Source organism: Zootoca vivipara, chromosome 6 (genome assembly GCF_963506605.1).
Source record: "Zootoca vivipara chromosome 6, rZooViv1.1, whole genome shotgun sequence".
NCBI classification, from domain to species: domain Eukaryota; kingdom Metazoa; phylum Chordata; class Lepidosauria; order Squamata; family Lacertidae; genus Zootoca; species Zootoca vivipara.
The window spans coordinates 50,028,658-50,049,797 of record NC_083281.1 but is presented as its reverse complement, the minus strand read 5'-3'; the positions used below and the strand labels follow the sequence as shown (position 1 = coordinate 50,049,797).

The 21,140-nt window shown below is 41.0% G+C and overlaps 1 protein-coding gene across 11 annotated transcripts in view; it reads left to right on the top strand.

The window, feature by feature from the left end:
* PLCG2 (phospholipase C gamma 2) overlaps positions 1-21,140 on the top strand; it is a 67,188-nt gene that overhangs the window by 37,993 nt on the left and 8,055 nt on the right. For 10 of the 11 annotated variants that reach the window (XR_004692870.2, XM_035120930.2, XM_035120929.2 and 7 more), the window contains 19 exons: positions 1,332-1,433; positions 2,932-3,050; positions 3,141-3,226; positions 3,914-4,034; positions 4,841-5,009; positions 6,291-6,395; positions 6,570-6,659; positions 7,468-7,646; positions 8,873-9,073; positions 10,843-10,962; positions 11,717-11,897; positions 13,117-13,185; positions 13,579-13,688; positions 13,887-13,983; positions 16,048-16,114; positions 17,649-17,806; positions 18,695-18,797; positions 20,485-20,694; positions 20,938-21,083. Coding sequence is in view for 10 of the 11 variants with exons in the window: in XM_035120930.2 (XP_034976821.1) it covers positions 1,332-1,433; positions 2,932-3,050; positions 3,141-3,226; positions 3,914-4,034; positions 4,841-5,009; positions 6,291-6,395; positions 6,570-6,659; positions 7,468-7,646; positions 8,873-9,073; positions 10,843-10,962; positions 11,717-11,897; positions 13,117-13,185; positions 13,579-13,688; positions 13,887-13,983; positions 16,048-16,114; positions 17,649-17,806; positions 18,695-18,797; positions 20,485-20,694; positions 20,938-21,083 (2,433 nt within the window). In the remaining variant the exon portion in view is untranslated. The remainder of the gene's footprint in view (positions 1-1,331; positions 1,434-2,931; positions 3,051-3,140; positions 3,227-3,913; positions 4,035-4,840; positions 5,010-6,290; positions 6,396-6,569; positions 6,660-7,467; positions 7,647-8,872; positions 9,074-10,842; positions 10,963-11,716; positions 11,898-13,116; positions 13,186-13,578; positions 13,689-13,886; positions 13,984-16,047; positions 16,115-17,648; positions 17,807-18,694; positions 18,798-20,484; positions 20,695-20,937; positions 21,084-21,140) is intronic. The other variant, XM_035120936.2, reaches the window with a different exon arrangement.

The window sequence follows — 21,140 nt, the reverse complement described above, 5'->3', positions numbered from 1 at the left end:
CTTTCAACTCGCTCATTCCCTCTTGTTAGCCTTTAGCTCTTTCTTTCTTTCTTTTTAAAAAAAGCACAATCTGCCTTTAGCCCCTGGGCAATTCAGCACCAGGGACCACGCATTCGCTCCATAAGATGCACAGGCATTTCCTCTTACTTTTTAGGAGGAAAAAGGTGCGTCTTATGGAAGGAAAAATACGGTATACTCTTTCTGAAACCCCTGAGAACTGCTGCCAGTCAATATGGACATTATTACAGAGCTGGGTAAATCAATGGTCTGACTCATTATAAAGCAGCTTCCTGTGTTCCATAGCTGTCAAGTTTTCCCTTTTTCCGCGAGGAAGCCTCTTCAGCATAAGGGAATTTCCCTTTAAAAAAGGGAGAACTTGACAGCTATGCTGTGTTCCTATGCTTAACAGGGCATTTATATCTTCTTCATTCAGGGAGACCCTCTAGAATGGTGTAAGTCTGTAGCTTTGGAGGCCACAGACAGGAATGAGCAGAAATCAGGGTCACACATGAATGAAACTTGTGTCAGGGGCTCCTGGATCTCACCTGATGATGCCTCATATTTGCACATAGAATTAGCTATGAATTTACAGAATCAGATAATTTGTTGCTGTTATGTATGGTATTATGTAGAAAGTATAAGGTGGTGCTAATATCTGATAGCCTTCATCAAATATTTGAAGGCTAGATGATGGAACAGATTTGCTTTCTGTTGCTCCAGAGGATGGAACCCAAACTAATGGGTTCACACGGCCATGTGTTTGGATAACATGGAAGACATTACTGCAGCCAATCTCCTTGAATAAATAAGCCATACAACATTGCTCCACACCTGGGAGGAGTTGAGCTATTCCAGCATATATGCTCTGGAATAGCTGTCTGCCTATTTAACCCTCATTGTGTTTTTTAAAAATGCTTGCTAAAAGCTGTTTTGTTTCGGCAAGGCTATCCAGACATGTAATGTGTATTTTTGAATTACGCTGATTTTATTTGCTTTTAGGTAAAGAATGGGGAACCTGTGGCTCTCCAGATACTGTTGGACTCCAACTCCCATCCACCCCCACCATCCTCCGTGGGGAATGATCAGTGGTAGAATTTATAGTCCAGCAACATCTGGTTCTGCACAGGATCCCCCTCCCTGTTTGAGGTTTCCCATAAGCTGCTGTAAGAGCTTTCAGTCCGCTGCAACTGTGGACAATCTCCTGCCAGCTCATTTCTATGTGGTGGTCTGTGCCTGAAAAGAAACACACACATTAATTTAATGACTTGAATCAATGATGGAGATATACGGAGGTGTATTTAAAGTACACTTGTATACTCTTGAATTTTCAGGAATCTTGGGCACAGGATCTTAGTAAAGTAAGAGAACGGATGTCTAAATTTGTAGATGACACTATGAGAGAAACAGATGAACCCTTTCTGTATGTTGATGAGGTAAGTTATTTATTTTATTTGCAACATTTTTACAGAAGCAAAAAAGGAGCCCCGTCTAATTCAGCATCCTATTTCCCCAAATGATTAATCAGATGCCTCTGGGAAGGTGATGAATAGGGCATGTGCAGGGAATCACCATCTTGCAACCAGGAGCTAGTTGCCCTTAATGGACTTAGAGTTTGTATAATCCTGTTTTCAAATTCACCTAAGAGCCCAATCCTACACACACCCTCCTATGTTGATGCCTGGGAATCGGGATTAGGAGATGGCATTATTGTAGCTATGCTGCTGGAGAGGAGTGCTGCTGGCTTGGTTGGGGTTCTCCCACCAGCGGTAGCTAGAGGACAGCTCCATAATGTGTTTTGTAGCAGGGTCAGGCCAGAGGCCACTTTAGTTTCACTGGATCCAAAGCATCCTGGAGCTGGTCTAAGAGCAATAACAAAAAGGGTTGGAAGTCTCCATTTTCTACCCTGTCCTTCACAAGCCAGTAGGGCAATGGATGTGGTTGGTGGATCCACCACTCTGCTGCTTCCTGGCCAGGATTTGGATTGTTCATTGAGTTGGTTCCCACCATCACAGCTTGTGGCAGTGAATTCAATAGTTTAATTTGTACTCTTTAACTCTAATACTGTTTCCAGAGTCTCTTAACAATTAAAATAAAATAAAAAACATTACAAATTGGAAGTAATAATAACTTGATTAAAACAATAAAGCAACTGAACCCATAAAACAATATCAAAACATCAAAAAAAACCCTGGGCAAATAAGAAGTCTTCACCTGGCATTGAGAAGGCAACAAGAGGTGGCACCAGGCATGTTTCTTTTAGGAACACAATTCCAAATACTGATCCATAAGTATTTGGAACAGTCACTTTCAAACATTTTAGGCTTGGGACCCCACTTTTAACTACATTCAGTTAGCCTATAACCCACTTTTAACCATAGAAATCAATTTTCCTGCTTTTGAGTGATAGTAAACAAAATTTTGCTCAGAGTAGACATATAGAAATTAATTGTATGACTAAGGGTCAATGATTTCACTGGGTCTACCATGTGTAAAACATAGCTGACTGCAATCTAGTGCCTCTACGGTGACCCAAGAAAAGGAAGGACAGAGTTCCTGTAATTTTTAATAGTTGCCCAGAAGAAGGAATTTTGGTAGGTGAGCTGATCATGCAGGGATGAAGAAAGGAATGCCTTCTACAACTGTGCAGCTATTTAGCGATACAAGAGGCATGTCCTTTTTGACCTCTGATCACCCTCTCTCTCCTCCTCTTCTTCAACAACAGCAAATCCCATAACCAAATGGTGCGGATGCCATGGCTGTGATCCATCTTAGGTTGCAGGTCCTAGCCAACTAGTTGAAAACTGATTGTTTTGATTTATTTTCTGTTTCACATTGTGCTATGATTCTAGTTTGGGAAATCGGTCATTTGGTTTTGTCCTTTAAAAAAAATTGAAACTCACTTATATTTCCCTCTCTCTTTGTTTGCCTTAGTTCCTTACTTACCTTTTTTCAAAAGAAAACAGCATATGGGATGACAAATATGACTCAATAGATCCTCAGGACATGAATAACCCTTTGTCCCACTACTGGATATCTTCTTCACATAATACGTAAGTTTATAAATATATATATATCTATTCGTCATCCTTCACAAAATGGCAAATGTGCAATTCCTTTTAACACAATTCTTTATGACCTAGGTACCTCACAGGAGACCAGCTTCGTAGTGAATCTTCTCCAGAAGCTTACATAAGATGTCTCCGAATGGGGTGCCGATGTATTGAATGTGAGTAACCTATTTTCCATACTTCCCCCAGAATTCCAGATGTAGGAATTTGAACTGTACCTATTATTAGGAGAAAGTGACAATTACAAGAGGATCTTGTGGAACCCCATTACATTCTAGCTTTCTACCTCTACATTTTAGTTTGGCATCTCCTCATTTTTTCTTGTCACCTTAGTTAAAGTAATCAGGGACTTCAGTGTTCATATCAGCCATTAGTTTAAGGTACCAGAGAAACTGCTGCAGTGATCCTCATGTTGGCCACTAAGAAACCACATAAAAGTTGGGGATCAAGTAAAGAAAATGCCAAGGAAGCACAAAGGCAGCTGCAGAGGTTGGTCTGGAGCTTCCAGTCTCTGCATCTGCCTTTTGTTCTTTCAGTAAAAACAAACAAACAATTTTCTCCCTTTTCAAATCAGAGTTCCACAGGCACTTTCTCTTGCAAAATATCTCTCTACGGTAGTTCATGGTAGCAGCAGTAGAGAAGCAGACATCATTTCCCTCTTAGGTACAGTACTTTGCATTCTTCTTCCTTGCTGTCTGAATTGCTGAGTTGTCTTTAAACTTTGTGGCCCTTAAGCTTGGCTACCTTTTTCTCTGTCTATGAGATCAAGCACTCCAAAGCTCTGGAAACAGAATGTTGTCAGTTGAACATTGCACTTTTTATGTTTCCTTCATTGCCTACACTAGTGGATTGCTGGGATGGTCCTGATGGGAAGCCTATCATTTATCATGGATGGACAAGGACAACAAAGATAAAATTTGATGATGTTGTGCAAGCCATCAAGGAACATGCATTTGTCACATCCGAGTAGGTTTCCATTACTTTTTTAAATGAAAGTATTTCCTAAGAATAAAAGATAAAATTATTACGGTCTAGGTGATATTTCTTTAAAATACGCCATCATGATATTATGGCTGTTTGAGGTCATTTTAATATGAATAGAATCGTAGAATTGTAGAGCTGGAAGGGAACCAAAGGGTCATCTGGGTCCAAGCCCCTGGTACAGCTGTGTTCTATTACTAGAACCTTTTCATGTATTGGTCCAGTATTGGGGAAAGGCAGTAGGTGAGTGGAAAGGAGAGTGATGAATTGACAGTGTGTTGGCTTTGCGCAGCCTCAGTTGTACTGAGATGCATGTATATTAGCTTGATTAGGCAAAACAGGAGCTGGGAAAGTTTTTACTCCTGCATCCTCATAAGTACACATACCTAGACCTCCCCTTAGGGGGAATGACTAAAGTGCTTGTGGTCTGCTAAAACAATGACTAAGGGAAGGAAAGAAAAACAGATTTATATAATAATAATAATAATAATAATAATAATAATAATAATGATAATGATAATAATATAAGAGCAACTGGCTTAGATGGCTTTATCATTGGCTTCTGAGATTGCTATATGGAAACTCAATGTCCAGAATCTGCTTGCCACTGATCAGCAGTTGCTGGGTATTCAGAAACTTCAGTGCCTTTGTGCCCTGTTTATGAATTTCCCAGAGGCATGTGACTGGCCACTATGGGAGGAAGGATGCTAGGTTAGATGGATTCATGGTCTGATTAGATAGAGCTCTTACCTAGAATTGACTTCCCCTTGCTTTTGTTTCTTTTGCCCAAGGTACCCAGTGATTTTGTCAATTGAGGAGCATTGCAACGTGGAGCAGCAGCGTCACATTGCCAAAGTCTTTAAGGAAGTACTTGGGGATCAGCTTTTAACAAAGCCCATCGAAGCTAGTGCTGATCAGCTACCATCACCAACTCAGCTGAAAGAGAGGTTCATCATTAAGGTAAGTTGCATGTACTGAAGAAAATGTGTTTGGGAGATGCTGGTGTCTCCCTCCTGGCCTCCTACGGAAGATGGCAGCTTCCTGCACTTGGCACTGAAGCACACAATCAAAAATATATAACGTTTTCTGGAGAAAGCCTTGTATTTTCCAACCCGAGTATGAGAGGCTAGCTCAGGCTTCCTCAACCTCAGCCCTCCAGATGTTTTTGGCCTACAATTCCCATGATCCCTAGCTAGCAGGACCCAGTGGTCAGGGATGGTGGGAATTGTAGTCTCAAAACATTTGGAGGACCGAGGTTGAGGAAGCCTGAGCTAGCTGATTAGGATGTACTGTCTATTCTGGTTCTCCACCTGCTGTGTGGACTGGTAGCAGCTAACTAAGATTGCAGCATCCTGCACATCTTGAAACAGCTGCAACTACTTTTAAGTGTATAAATATTCATTTGAAGTGCTGTTTGCCTAGCACATGAGAGGCGCTGGACAAAGGGAAACATCACGAAGTCAGAAGGCAGCTTTTTTCCAGGATGAGAGCAAGCATTTGTTAAGGGGGTGGGGGACTCCTCTCATTTTGTACATCTAATAATATGAAACAATACATCTGTGAGAAATGTTTCCAACCAAAACAGCCAGTGTACATGTTGACAGGAATTCATTGCTCCTTAACAAATCCTGGAAATGCAATGTGTTTCAATGAAAGCCATGGAGGAAGTTCTGCTTTTTGAATTTGCACGCTTTAGGCTTGAGATGCTTTCCTTAAATAAATTGAGGTGTTTTATAAATGAAGCATGATTTGCACACTCAGCCTACAGCTTTCCCCATCATTGCAAACAAAGTAACCTGGAGAGACTACATATCTGCTTTTAGGCAGAGCACTTGATGCGATAAATGAATTTGTGTGTAAGGAGAGAAAGCCCCCAAATTTTATACATTTCATTAACCCCTCCCCCCTCCAAGTTGCTGCCTGAGTAGTTGGCGGCTTAAAAAAAATTATTCAAAAGTTATGAATCAGTTTTAAAACTGGTTCTTCTACTAAACTTTACAGGTCTGCTCTGTGTATGCAGAGTGATCTCTGACCACAGGCTGGTGATTTGCAGTGATAAACAGAGAGAGAAAATAGCAGTGCATCCAAGTTGGTACGGAAGATTACATCTGATATTTGTAGCCCCCTCACATAGAATGTGCTCTTAGGTTATTAAAGCAGAAAGAAAGCCCATCTAAGAGATGCCAGAGAAATCCCCCCAAGTCTTCCTTTTTCATTGCTGCTCTGTTCATTTTTTATTAGCATAAAAAACTGGGACCAAAAGGTGATGTGGATGTGAACACGGAAGATAAGAAAGAGGAAAAAAAGCAACAAGGAGAACTCTACATGTGGGACACCATAGACCAGGTAAACATTTTTTTGTTTGTTTTTATTTTATGGCACAGAATTTCACGGATGACTGAAAGAAATCCTACAGAGTTGTACTTGAAGAGAGAAGAGAATGCTGTTCGCATATTGCTGTAATCTTACAGTGCTTTTATACAGTATTCTTACCGGTATAACAGTTATTTTGTGTTCTAGAAATGGACTCGCCATTACTGTGCTGTAGCAAATGAGAAGCTCTCATTCAGTGATGATATAGAGCAGAATACTGAAGAAGAACCATCAAAGGTATTAAAACCATACATTTGTTTTTGTTTTCTTTGATGCTAAAGGCATAGTAGAGTCATAAGTATTCATAATTTGAGAAATGCATTTCATTGCTGTGCTCAGGTTTTAGAGAGCATAACATAGGAATATGTGGCATACAGGACGGAGTAGCAAAATTCCAGGAACCTCGCAATCTCTGGGTGAAGCTCAGTAATAAACTATATGACCTGTTGCGTCACTTACAAAACTAAACCTAAGAGATGATGTTTCCCCATGGTTCTTTTTTCTTCTTTGAAGTATAAAAGTAGCCTTCGACTCTTACTGCTTGATCAGGGTTAAGAGATTTAAGTATAGAGGTCAGCATGCTTGCTAAATTAGTTTTTGTTTTAAACAGACACTTGGGCTGCCTAGGAAGCTTATGGCAATGGTGAACTAGGCACATGCTTCATTCTCCAGCTTCTTAGCCACTTCACTTCACTGGATGCATTTTTAAAAAAACCCTTATGAGTCCACACTTTACAAGAGAGTGAGGATCAAATTCTTTATATTATCCCATGGTGTAGATTGTCTCCTTTAAAGGGGCTGCTGCACCTCCTACATTAAAAGAGGTGATTCATCAGCAACATGTGGCGCCAAATGGCACCCTTTCCTTTCTCTTGGCAAGTGCTTTTCCAAGCACCCCTCCCCTTTCCAATTTGGAGCACTGCTTCTTTAGATAAAACTTTATGCTTCCTGATGAACCCTACAAGAGTTGAGTTCAGAGTTAGCTTTATAGAGGAATCGCAAATTGAATCTTAACAAATGGAAACTATCCCCTTTTATACTGTAGGAAGTGAAGCGTGCTGAGCTGCACTATGGTGAGAAATGGTTCCATGGAAAAATGAAAGAAGGGAGAACTACTGCTGAGAAGCTGCTCCAGGAATATTGTGCTGAAATGGGTGGCAAGGACGGAACATTCTTAGTGAGGGAGAGTGAAGCTTTCCCTAATGACTACACACTGTCATTCTGGTAACAGATAATTTCTTTCCTTTTGACTTCTTCTTAATGCTTTAGCAGTTTGCCATTTTCCTGGTTTTTCTACAGGAATAGCATTTTGAGATATATTTATAGGAGAACACTCAAGCAAAGGAGAGAGGAAGGCTTTCATAATTATCCCTTCAAACTTCTGAGGTTTTAAGGTAGAACAAGGAGGGGGTGCATCTAATGGGTGGTAGGACTACACCTCCAAGCCCCCTTCATTTTTCTCCTTCAAACCTAATGATGAATCCTGGTTTACACATCTATATATATAAAAATGTAAACTGGCCATCTCCATTAGCATCCACGTTTCACCAAAACCGTTTGACCGATTGCGTTCAAATTCTGACACAATGCTGCATGTGAATATGAGACAAACCCCGTACCATTTTCAAAGACAGATATCATGCCTGTGCCAGGTAAAAAAAACCCAAACCCCCTGTTTCAAAACACACCACTCAGATGAAAATGCATTCTGGGAAAAGAACCAGGTGGCAAACCAGTGCCCTCTAGCGGTGGCTATACTGATACTACACCTGTAAAACCTTCCGTCTCAACAGCACCTTGGCTCCCGTTTACATACTAGACCGAAGCCTTTACAGACTAGGCCGAATGCAGGTACTGACTCCCCTGGGTGGGGGGGGGACCGGATAGGTCAGGACATGGTGGGACCAGTCACAGGAATGAGCCGGGGGGTGGGGGGGAAGAGGGGGCGTGATACGTCATGGATCGGCACAGGGTGGGGGGCCTCACAGGGATGCACCTGCGTAAACAGAACACGTGTAAAACGGGGACTCTGAAGGTGAGGGGAGTCTGAAGGGGTGCTCTTGAGTCTCCATTTAACAGACTGAGCCACAGCAACGCATGGCAGGGCCAGCTAGTCTATTATATTTATGGAATGTTACATTTTCACATGGGCTAATTGATTTGCTGAACTCTACAGGTAAACAAACTGAGCAAATGGACTTCGTGCTTTGACTAACATTTCCTGTTTCCAGTGCCAAAATCTTTGGACCATAATGTCAGTTTCTGGAACACTATGATTTACATGCCATAAATTCTTAGTCTGAATATTTGATCAGTCCCTATTTCCCCTCAATCTTCCTTCCCACTCCTCTTGGTTCACAAGCTGAATAAACAGCAAGAAACTAGAGGCAAGTGTATGGATGTGTTGGCTTTAGAAATCTAACTGGTTCATTCTCTTCCATGTTTCCCAGGAGATCAGGTAGAGTCCAGCACTGTCATATCCGTTCCTCAATTGATGGAGATACTGTAAAATATTTCCTGACAGACAACCTCACCTTTGATAGTGTCTGTGATCTAGTTCAGCATTATAGAGAAGCACACTTGCGGTGTGCCGAATTCGAACTACGTTTGACTGATGCTGTGCCTAACCCCAACCCTCATGAATCTAAGAAGTACGTATGGCCAAAACAAAATTGTAGGGGGGAGTGAAATGCTGTTTTTAATGCTGAAGCTTACTGCTTGACACAGTTACTGTGGATTATGGGGAATTTGATTTAAAACAAAAACAAAAAACTAGCTTAAGCAACCACGGTTTAGCAGTTTTGCATTGAATATGTTCTTTGACTTAAACCGTCCAGAAAGGGAGAATATTAAGCCTGCTGGAAAACCAAGAGCACCAAGGTAGCAGACCAAGGCAGACTGAGGAAATTTTAGTTATGTGGGATGCTCCTGCTGAGTCCCTTCTCTTCTCTTTCTGCTTTTAAATGACACCCAAGTTTTGTTTTAATTCTTATTGTTTTGCTATGAGCTGGAATGGTGGTTGGAAACTGCCATTCAAGGAGCATATCTAGACTTCATTTGTATCGCAGGATATCCTGCTCATTTCGTGTTTACTTTTATTACGTTGGTACAGCTCCTTACAGTCTGTGTTCCAATGTTAAATGTTGATTTCCTTTTGCAAGTGTTGGTATGTGTTGGTTTATTTTGGAGTAACTGGGCCAGCCTGTCAGATAAGTGGAGAAGGTTTGTTAGTTTGTGATCCTCCCAGTCGATGACTTTTCATAATAGTTATACCCTAGGTATGATCTTGAGTGTCTCGAGTTCTCCTCCTTCAGGCTGTGCCACTAATGCACAGGAAAGGGCTAGTGCAGTCCTGTGGGAGGAGGAGGAGGAGGCGGTGAGTGGAATGGAGACAGATCTCCCTCTAATGGTGAACACAGAAGCAACAGCAGCAAAAAGACACTTGGCAAGTTCTTCAGTGAATGCAGCTTCACAATTGAACTGCCAGATATGCCTATCAGTAAATCAAACTTTCCCCAGTTACAAAAGGCTGCAACAGTGATGACAGGAGAGCAAGTTCAGGGCATGATAGGCAGTGGGGCAATACCAGCATTTGCCTCGCTGTTGTGCACATCTCTCGAAGCCAAACGATCTCTAATAGATCCATTAGTTTACCAGGACTGTAAACCAGGATATATAAAGCAGGACTGACTGGTCTGATGTGTCAGGTAGATTAGGTGCTTTAGATACTCGTGCCTGCCAAGAGCTTTCTTCCTCACAGAATCCAACTGAAATGCACTTTGAATTAGTACCTACCATGCAATCAATGGCAGTCGGGAGGAGAATTAAACTCACCCCGCCTAAGCACCTCTATGCTCTAATGGTGCAGTTTAAATCGAAACCATGCCTGGTGATGGGCAGTTACAGTAAGCTGACTGGATACAGTTCCCCACTCCTGCTGTGTTCAGGTGCAAACCAAGGAGGAACTACCACGGGATGTTGTCTTAAATCTATTTTTAGTTATAAAATTGGTACGAGATTGATAGCAATGGTAAGATCATTCTCCTTGCCTCCAAAAGAAATACACTGCTGTTGTCCGTCAATAAAAACTCACTGTTTGTATTATTGCTCTATTAGATGTTAGGATGACTTCCTCCTTCCTACAGCCACATGCATGTTCTTTTCCAGACTCCAAATTGTCTTGTTTGGGCTTCTTATGCAGTGTGAAAGTGACAGAAACATGCTCTCGGCATTTAGCAGTAACTTGCTATTTTTTTTCTTTTATAACTGGGACAAAGTCTATACATCACTGAGCATCTGATGCCTGAAATCACAATTATATCACTGACTTAATGCCTTTTATCTCAATGCCACAACTTTATCCTTGAGTTAATGGGAATATGTCAAGCTCTGAAACCACCTCTCTTCCTGTTTTTTGTAGTTGGTACTACAGTAACCTGAGCAGAGGAGAAGCTGAGGATATGCTGATGCGAATTCCTAGAGATGGAGCCTTTTTGATAAGGAAGAGGGACGAACCCAATTCCTATGCCATGACTTTCAGGTGAGACACAAACTTTGTAAATATGACCTGACCTGACATGGATGATCTGCAGGTTGGACCTTAAAGCTATTTGTTTCAAGGACCAGAGGGGAGTATGTAGTCCAGTTCAGACACAAGGTGGGTAACAGTGAATGGCTATCGGAGGGGCCAGAAGCATGAAAGTGGACAAAGCAGGTAGATGGCTACATTCCGTAAAGCAGAGGCCCAAGGAAAGCAAAGAGATGCAAGACACAGGAATCAAGCCTGAAGCAACAGAGATAAGGCCAAGTTACCTGGTTCAGCTGGACTAATGGGTGGCAGTTCTCCACTCTGTTCACTATCTGTGTTAGTGCTACAGTGCAGGAAGGACCTAGCTAAGAGCTGCTTACTCTGCATGGTGGCTGCCCCAGTGGCACAAATTAAGATCCTATTGTCATACTGGCAAAGTAGGGGGTTGGAAGATAGGTGGGTGTGGGTGGTGTAGGGGCTGACTAGGTGGGAATGAGGAAGCAGTGGATTAAACACAAGAATTTCAGAGCTTGTAATGCTGACCTTATGCACAAGGCAAGTACTGCAAGGCCCTGAGATGTGCATTTCTGAACCAGGAAATTCAACCCCCCCCCCCAATCTATCTCTAGATAACCATATCACTCCTGCAAGAAGTAACCTAAATAGGAGGGAAATGAAAATGCCACTTCAAAGCTTGAGGATATGATATGGCTGGGTTTTTTTTGGTCTTTTTCTAAAGCTTGCTCACCACTGTTTAATCCCACAGAGCTGAGGGGAAAGTGAAACATTGCCGAATCAAACGAGAAGGCCGCCTCTTTGTCATGGGAACATCTGCTTATTTTGAGAGTTTAGTGGAACTGGTGAACTACTATGAGAAGCACCCGTTGTATAGGAAGATGAAACTGCGCTATCCTGTGACGGAGGAGCTGCTGGAGCGCTACAGCACGGCAAGCATTTTAACTTTTTAAGCAAAGCGCCAAGGCTTCGCATAGAATGCTGGGTTGCTTTCAGGGATTTATTGCGTAATAGTATATTTCTCCCTCCACCCACAAGAGGTCATCCTAAAGGCAGCTTTAGCCTGCTGAGCATTTTGGGATTTTCAGAATTATCGATGGTACCTAGGCCCCTTGCCCATCCCAGGCAGCATATAAAGCAGAACCAGCTGAGCTTCAGCACTGGAGCATGCCTTCATGTGCCTTCAGAATGTTCTCCAGACCAATATTTAATGCTCTGGGAAGACCATTGCTTTCTAGCTATGGATAATGGGATCCAAGGTGGTAACACTTGGTGTAAAAGTAGGAATCCCTTAAAATTAATACTGTAAATAGAAAACCAGGGAGTTTGCTTACCTGTGATTTGAAACCAGCTTCGCATTCTGATTAAGAGATCATAATGTTTTATGCTGGTGCATGCCCTAAATATTTTGCTGTGGACTTTAGTCCTATCTACCCTAGTGACATGCAAGAAGGCCTAGTTGGCTAGTAGTTCTTTCTTTTGACCAGTGTGTCTGGCCAATGGCAAGCCAATGATTCCAAATGTCTACCTACAGTCTACAATTTTTGTTTTGAAATGGAAGATGAATATACTAAATCATTCTGCTCTCCAGATTTTGGACTATAACTTCTATTGCCTTAGCCAGCATTTTTGTCCTAAGTCCTTATCCCACACAAGGGGATCCATGTGTGAGAAAATTTATTCTTTTCTGTGCAGAAAGCAAAGGCACATAATTTAAATTCTTTTCACCAATGAGTTCAATAGATAAAAGAATAGTAATTATTTTTCCCTAGGTCTTAAAGAAAATACTGCTAATAATAATAATAAATAATTTTATTGTTTATATGTTGACCATCTGAATGGATTGCCCCAGCCACTCTGGGCAGCTCCCAACAAAACATTAAAAACACAATAAACTTGCTGAAAATCACTATGAAAGCTTCAATTTCTAGTTTTAAAATGAAAAACCAGGCAGAAACCTTTGCCAAAATCCTACTGACACTTTTTTTTAATCCCCAAAGCTATGATAGGGTGGGGAAATCACAAGACTCTGCTCAATTGCTACAAGTATATTTGGATCGTGTACTTTCTTATGTTAGCACATTAACTAAAAAGCTTTGAGTTACTTTTTTCTAGCTGTGCAATTTACTTTCTTTCCTTTTTCAATCTTAGGAGAAAGATCCTAGCTCATTATATGAAGTGAAGGCATATGTGGAACCTGGTGAAATAACACCTTCTGTGGTATGTTAAAGCTTTGCTCAAACTTATTCTTGATCTGAGAGAAAAGAATAGCTGAGAGATCCTTTATCTTAATTTCCTGTTTAGAGAATTGAAACGACTGATTGTAGGTAAAGGTGTATTTGGGGCGGGTTGGAAAGTGTGTGTGTGTGTGTGTGTGTGTGTGTGAGAGAGAGAGAGAGAGAGAGAGAGAGAGAGAGAGAGAGAGACTTGAGACTGACTATAGCCTAACTTAGCCTTTGCCAAACCTATAGGCTACAGCTCCCAACAGCTCCTGCCAGCAAAATTTCTGGAGGGCAATACAATCCATTGTTTCTGGATTGTATTCCAGTGTTTGTGGTTGTTCCCCCAAATTCACTTTGACCTAAAGCTCCTTTCCATTTGTTTCTCTTGAAGCCACAGAGAACTGTTAAAGCCTTGTACGACTACCAAGCGAAAAGAGACGATGAGCTGACTTTTTGCCGAGGGGCTTTAATTCATAATGTCTCAAAAGAAGTTGGTGGCTGGTAAGAAGACAGCTTTTATATTTTTTTGCTACGAGTTGGGTGATGTTTTCTGTAGACCAAACTGTGTCTTAACCATAGATTTCATTACGTGCCTTTGAGCATTTTTTTTTAAAAAAATGTGAACCTCTCTATAGTATCTCATTTGGGTATGGTGTCTCAAATTTGATTGGTACATGTTTCCCCCTCTCTCTCTCTCAGGTGGAAAGGCGATTATGGGTACAAAGTTCAGCACTACTTCCCAGCCAATTACGTGGAAGACATGTCCTCTGATAACATGGAAGATCTTGAGAATCAGGTAGGAAGATACTTGTTTCTAGAGTTTATGTTATTCACCAAATCCATTCAGTTATTCCAAAAAATGCATTCAGACCCTTCTGTGTGAAAGGTTGCCTTTCTGGATGCTTTCACACATGCGTACAGAGATGCAACATTTTGGACAAAAGGTGGGATTGTATATAGTACTGTGCTGTGCACACAAACAGAAAGTTGGGCTTCGTAGCTCTTTAACACTTCTCTGTATGAAGAATGTGTATTGTCAGCTTTGAGATTCTTGGCATGTGACAATTTCTCCCTATTTCTAAAGAGGTGGCAGTCTTGTGGAGTATTTATTTTCATACGACTCACATGCCAGTAATAATAATGATAACACTAATAATTTTTTAATTTATATCCCTCCCATCTTGCTAGGTTTTCCCAGCCACCCTGGGCGGCTTACAACATATATAAAAACACAACAAAACATCAAACATTAAAAAACAAAATATCCTACACAAGCAACAAACAAACCAATAAATCAGTAGAAACCAATAACAACAACAATAATAAACAGTTTACAGTTATACCCAAATTAAAATAGCTGCCAACCCCAACTAAACATTTAACCAACACCAACCCGACAAAAACAAAACAGAGGAACCAAAATTTGAACCATTTAAAACATTTTAGTCAGTTGTCCCAACCCAAGAGTTGTTCCAGCAATGTCCCAGTGGCCTCCTAGGAGCCTCTCTTAGCTGTCCAGGGTGAGTCTGGGCTCTGCCCCTAGGCCAGGTGGAAATGGGCCTTGCAGCAGGGAGCAGCCTTCCCTCCAGCACTCAGTATGGCTTCCAAGCAGTTTAAAACTATAAAATCAATACAGTGGTACCTTGAGTTACGTACTCAATCCGTTCCGGGGTGCCGTTCGCACCCCAAAAAGTACGCACCCTGAGTGTCCATTTTGTGCATGCACGATATTGCACTTCTGCACATGCGTGACCTGTGCAGAACACTTCTGCACATGCGCAGACCACACGCACGCCAAAAAATACTTCTGGGTTTGCGGAGTACGCAACCCGAACGTACGCAACCTGAAGCATATGTGCCCCAAGGTATGACTGTACATAATTAAAGCACACAGTGACAATTCCATTGGGGCATTAAAGCAACCTCAATTAAACCATGCAATAAAATGATCTATTATAAAACATGACAATCAGAAACTCTTAAACACTTCACCCACCAGTTAAAACAATAAAATCAGAAATTCAGTTCTGCCTAAACAGGTGTGTCTTCAGAAGTGCTGTACCAAGTCTGTGATTGCATGCCTGAATAGGCACTAAAGTATATGCAGAAACTGGCCTGTTCATGTGCAATGCTTAGGCAAAAATATGCATGAGCTGTGTGTTAATGCACAGAGCTTTTTGGGAGGTATTTTGCTTCCCATGATAATACACTTTTATAAGTAACTTTTAAAAATTAATAAAAATATTGGTGTTCAGTGTTAGTTATGCCAGCACCCAGAGGATAAGACTATCAAACTGGGGAAAGGATACTTAGCTGTATTGGTTAAGAACGTAATGGAGCGTGAAAAATCTGCAATGGTCTCAGAAAGGAGAACCTGATCTTCTGAAAAGCTTTCCAGCTCTGCCATTGAATTTCAAGGAAGGCAACTATTAGAATGTTAATAATTACTAGCTTTGGTAGTAATAAATGGACTTTCTTAATCTTATTATCACCAAGCAGTTTAATTTTTTATGGTTACTAATATTATTCAGTGACAGGAAACCCATACACTTCAGGAATGAATATGAATGTAGTTCCTATGTTCTGTCAGCTACAAAATAAGTAGAAAGTATAGATTGAAGGCAAACTTGAAAAACGAGTTGGTCATATCACTGTAGCAGTTTAATTAAGCAGCAAAACTGCTTAATTAGTGATCCAGAAGCTCTGCTTAAGCACTAATTCTTCCTTCATGGTGAATGAATATCATTTTTTAAGCATTGGTCCTGGGAATTTAATGAATTCATTTTTTTTACATTCCGAGGACATTTGATAAAGGGGGCAAAACAACCAAATTCAAATATAATAAATCTTTTCATTTCAGATAATTGAGGACAATCCTTTAGGGTCATTATGCCGGGGTATTTTGGATCTCAATAAGTATAACGTTGGTATGTATCCCTCTGACTTCCTGACTCCTTACATGTAAAGCAGCTTGTGCGTGTATGTTTATGTGCATGTGAGAGAGAGAGAGAGAGAGAGAAAATAGTTCGTCAAGTCTACCTATTTTTTTTTTATATCCTTTATCGATTGCTCAGTTTTAGTCTCTCTGTATTATCACCCCAAATATTTCTGAACTGTATTTTAATTTTTGAATGACAAGTCTTCTTCTGAAGGGCAATACTGCAATTTCTTATCCAAGTATAATTTTGGAGCATAGCTGCCAAGTACCCCATTTTCCCCGGGAAACCCCCGTTCTTTCTTACCATATCCCACAGGTGTCCCGAATGGCAAAATATCCCGTATTCCCCCGGATTGTGGAGCTCCTGCCGGCGGCTATGTTCTTCTGGTGCTGCGCCGGCACCGGAAGTCGCTTCTACGTAGAAGCGACTTCTGGCGCTGTGGACATTTTGGAAATGGGTACAGTGGCATCGGAAGTCGCTTCTACGCATGTCCGGAAGTGTGTAGAAGTGACTTCCGGTGCTGCGGCACTGCTGATCCTGGATTTTTCAATCCGGAACTTGGCACCTATGCTTTGGAGGGGGGGGGTGCTCATTTGGAGGTGAGAGGGAGCAGATGTACTCCTCTTTTAAAAGTATGGATTTAATGCATGCTCAGAAAAGAGTGGGGAGGGCACAATCTCAAATAAAAATGCACTCAAAAGGTTCATAAAATGGTAGAGTGTTTCTGTGAGGCAGAAGAAGCTGGTATTGTTGCCTTTTTGCAACTTAAAAATATTCTTGTACAACTGTGGTTGTACACTGAATAAGTGTATGGTCCCCAAAGCATTAAAATGGAATTTGAAAAGATATGAAAACAACTACGGGTGTCTTGTGGCACCTGAAAGTCTTAACAGATTATGGGCTGAGGCCTTTTTCATGTGCCACTTCTGTGAGAGGTCTGGAGGGTGGCAACATGAGAGCGGGTCTGTTCTGCGGTAGCTCCTCGCTTGTAGAATGCTCTCCTAGGCATCAGGCAAAAGCCTTCCTCTTCTCCCAGGCCTTTGGCTAATCTATGGTCTTTTAAATTGTGGGATGGGGAGGGTATCGTTTTCGTTTTTTACTGTGTTGTGTGTTTCTGTGTTTTTATACTGTAACCACCCTGTGATCCTCGGGGGAAGAGCAGTATAGAAATCAATTAAATAACAATAATAAGCCATGATAAATAAACTACAAATAGATAATGCCAAATTTATTATGGTATCTAGTGTAGTGAACTCTGGTCCATTAAAGCTTATGTTATAAATGAAATTGTCAGTCTTTAAGGTGCCCCAGTCTGTAAGCTGCTCTCATGTGAATCAAAGGATACTATAGAGCAATTGAAGAATGCTGAGACTTTTAATATTACTGTTTTGTAATAAATGCTTGCTTTCAGTGATTAATGGGATCCTACCAGGATCTGGTGCAAACTTCTCTAAAGTGCTATTTGATGTCTTAAGACGTGTTTATTATGTACATATGATTTATTGTTTTGGATTCCCAATAGTAAAAATGACACAGGGAAAACATGGAAAGTCTTTTGTCTTTATCCTGGAACCCAAGAATCATGAAGATGCTCCTGTTGAATTTGCAACAGAAAAGGTGGAAGAGCTATTTGTATGGTATCAAAGTGTCAGGGAAATCACAACGAAAACTACTGAAGAGGTACTACGGAAGCCATAATTCCCAGCACTTAATTTTTAATGAGAGTGATTTTGATTTGAGCAAAGACTGAAGGACCAGTAACATGGTCCACACCCAACATCTGATTCCCTTGCAAGCAAAGCAAAGGTGCTTTGAGAGAAGCCTTTATAATCACCATTTTAAAAATTCTATATCATGCCATATTTCAAAGGAATAGCTGAGTGGTTTCCAATACAGTGGTACCTCGGTTTAAGAACAGTCCTGTTTATGAACGATTCGGTTTACGAAGTCCTGGTTTGCGAACTTTACCTCGGTCTAAGAACGGAATCCGAATGGTGGAAGGGCACCGGTGGCAGGAGGCCTTATTAGGGAAAATGCGCCTCGGTTTAAGAACGGTTTCGGTTTAAGAATGGACTTCCAGAACGGATTAAGTTCGTAAACTGAGGTTCCACTGTATCATGAAAGCATAATATGCATCTTTGTGTTTTGCTTTATGTGCCAACAGCATGCAAGTTTTAACTTGAAAATAATACTTCAAAGTGTGACTATGAAATCAAAGCAGGATTTTTTTTGGTGGTGGAAGTTCAGGGCTTTTTTGGCTCTGCACGGCCAAAATTTGTTTTTCCTTTTTTAAAAAAACAACCCCACACAGAACCTGAAAGTCAGAGTTCATACTTGAAAAGTAGGGAAGTCTTTGTGCAGGGCTCTACTACCAGAGCCAGTTAGTTGAATCCGAGCTCTTGTTTCAGCACCACTGCAATTTGGGGACAGAAAGCGTGCAGGGATAAAGGGAGTGTGCAGAGACAAATCTAAAGTTGAAAATTTGGTTTCACAATTTTCTGTTTCTCTGACACCAGCTGAGTGATCTCAGTGCAGATGACTAATGTTTTAACTGTGTTAAATCCTCAGGAGAATTTCAGAGTGTTCTGGGAGAAGAAGCAGTTAATTGCCATGGAATTGTCTGATTTGGTGGTATATTGCATACCCACGAGTAAAACAAAGGACAACCTAGGTAATGCATTTTTAATTATGAATTTGAACTCTTCACCTGCTAGATTGCTAGACATGATCAAAGAGTATACTAGGATGTGTCTAGAGAATAGCAACAAATATTCAAAGGAGGTTTAGATGCCTGAGGAGTGAGAGAGAAAGAGCGAGTTTGGTTGGCCTAGTGTGGAGAATGGAACACTGGGAGAAAACTTAACCAGTCTTCAAAAACATGACTATGAGATTCAGTTATTGATTGCCTGCTTGGTTGGGGCAGGATTAAAAATAATGGTTTAAAATTGCAACCGAAGATTTAGGCATTTCTAGCTGCAATAGTGGCTGAGCATGAAAGCTGGGTACCTAATGTTGTTAATGGATCTTTATATCCAGAGGCCTCTTAAGAGGGGATTCAGACTTTGAGGCAATGTAATTCTCTGGAGTACCTTTTTGAGGTTAGTGGCAACTATCAGAGGGTTTAGGCTGGGCCACCAGTGTCAGGGAGAGTGGCTTGCATTGATAGCCCTCCATGCTTTTGTAAAGGGGAAAGACCGACTCTGGGGTTGCGGCGCTCATCTCGCGTTATTGGCTAAGGGAGCCGGCGTACAGCTTCCAGGTCATGTGGCCAGCATGACTAAGCCGCTTCTGGGGAACCAGAGCAGCACACGGAAACGCCGTTTACCTTCCCGCTGTAGCGGTACCTATTTATCTACTTGCACTTGAAATGCTTTCGAACTGCTAGGTTGGCAGGAGCTGGGACCGAGCAACGGGAGCTCACCCCGTCGCGGAGATTCGAACTGCCGACCTTCTGATCGGCAAGCCCTAGGCTCTGTGGTTTAACCCACAGCGCCACCCGCGTCCATACTTATGTAGGATACAATAAATTGGTGTGCTTGAAGACATCATTAGAGTGGGTTCTGAGGCTGCCCTTCACACCCAGTGATCCCATTTTCTGAGCAGGTTGTATGACCTGTTGGCAGTCCTTTCAAATTGTAGTAACCTGCTTCTCATATTTCATAGAACTCAGTGGGAGCCACTGAAATTAAGCTAGCCCTCCTCAATGCAACCATTTGTTAACTTCCATTACCTGGTTGCCCTACAGTGCATTGCAAAAGTGGCGAAACTCAGGGAATAGGCTTACATATAGACTGCCAGCTCTTTTTTAAAAATGCCACATAATTAAAACTTCATAAAATTCTAAAATCATAAAAAATAAAGAAATTAGCTACACTTAAGTTTGTACATATATCTCAAAAGTTTATACACTGCTTAATTGACAAAAATCCTCTAAATGTGTTACAAAACATTCATTAGATATATGTATAAAACTGGATGTTAAAAACAAGGAGACATGAAATTTATCAAGCTATAAATGAAGCCTGCATTTTAAAAAGAAATATACATGATTAAAATTACATTTCAGCGTGGGCTTAATTAAGCAAATTTGCCTGCTTCCCTGCTACTTTGCTGCATCCTGTTTTCTGGCTTGCTTAGACCACAGAGTCAAAGCTGCACAAGGTGTAAAGGGCTGAATGCAGTTTATAATATGTCCTGGAACCATTGATTGGACTTGATGTAGCACCAGTGCCAAAAACATTGGCCCTTGGAGAAGGGACATTGTCAAGGGACAATGAAACTTGCCATCAATATTACAAAACTTCAGTGAAGGCATATATTATATTAATGAGTGGCTTCTTCCCACCTCTCTCTTGTAGAAAATCCTGATTACAAAGAAATCCGTTCCTTTGTGGAGACCAAAGCAGAAGGCATTGTCAAGCAGAAGCCTGCTGATCTACTGAAATATAATCAGAAGGGACTGACACGAATATACCCAAAAGGGCAGAGAGTAGATTCCTCAAATTATGATCCTTTTCGTTTCTGGTTTTGTGGATCACAGATGGTGGCTCTTAATTTCCAGACACCAGGTAAAAATCTCACAATGGAAGATTTTACCCATTTCTCAACCCACCCATCACTTTATAAGTAAGCACCTCTTTCCTTCCATGGTATCCTGCTTAATTGTTTTTTTCATACATCCTGAATTGCTGAATTCATGTATTTGGGGAAAATGTGATACCAGTTGTCTTTATTATTTAACGTTTTTCTAATCCCTTTAGATTTGTTAATGTAGGAAATCTGGCTAACACATCTTTTAATTCTTTCTCTAGATAAATACATGCAAATGAATCATGCCTTGTTTTCCCTTAATGGGCGGACTGGCTATGTACTGCAGCCAGAAAGCATGAGGAGTGAGGCGTATGACCCCGTGCCAAATGAATCCAAGAAGAAACTACAGATGATTTTGACAGTGAGGGTAAATGATTTTTTTAATTTTAAATAACAAAATTGCTTATTAATTAATTTAATTATT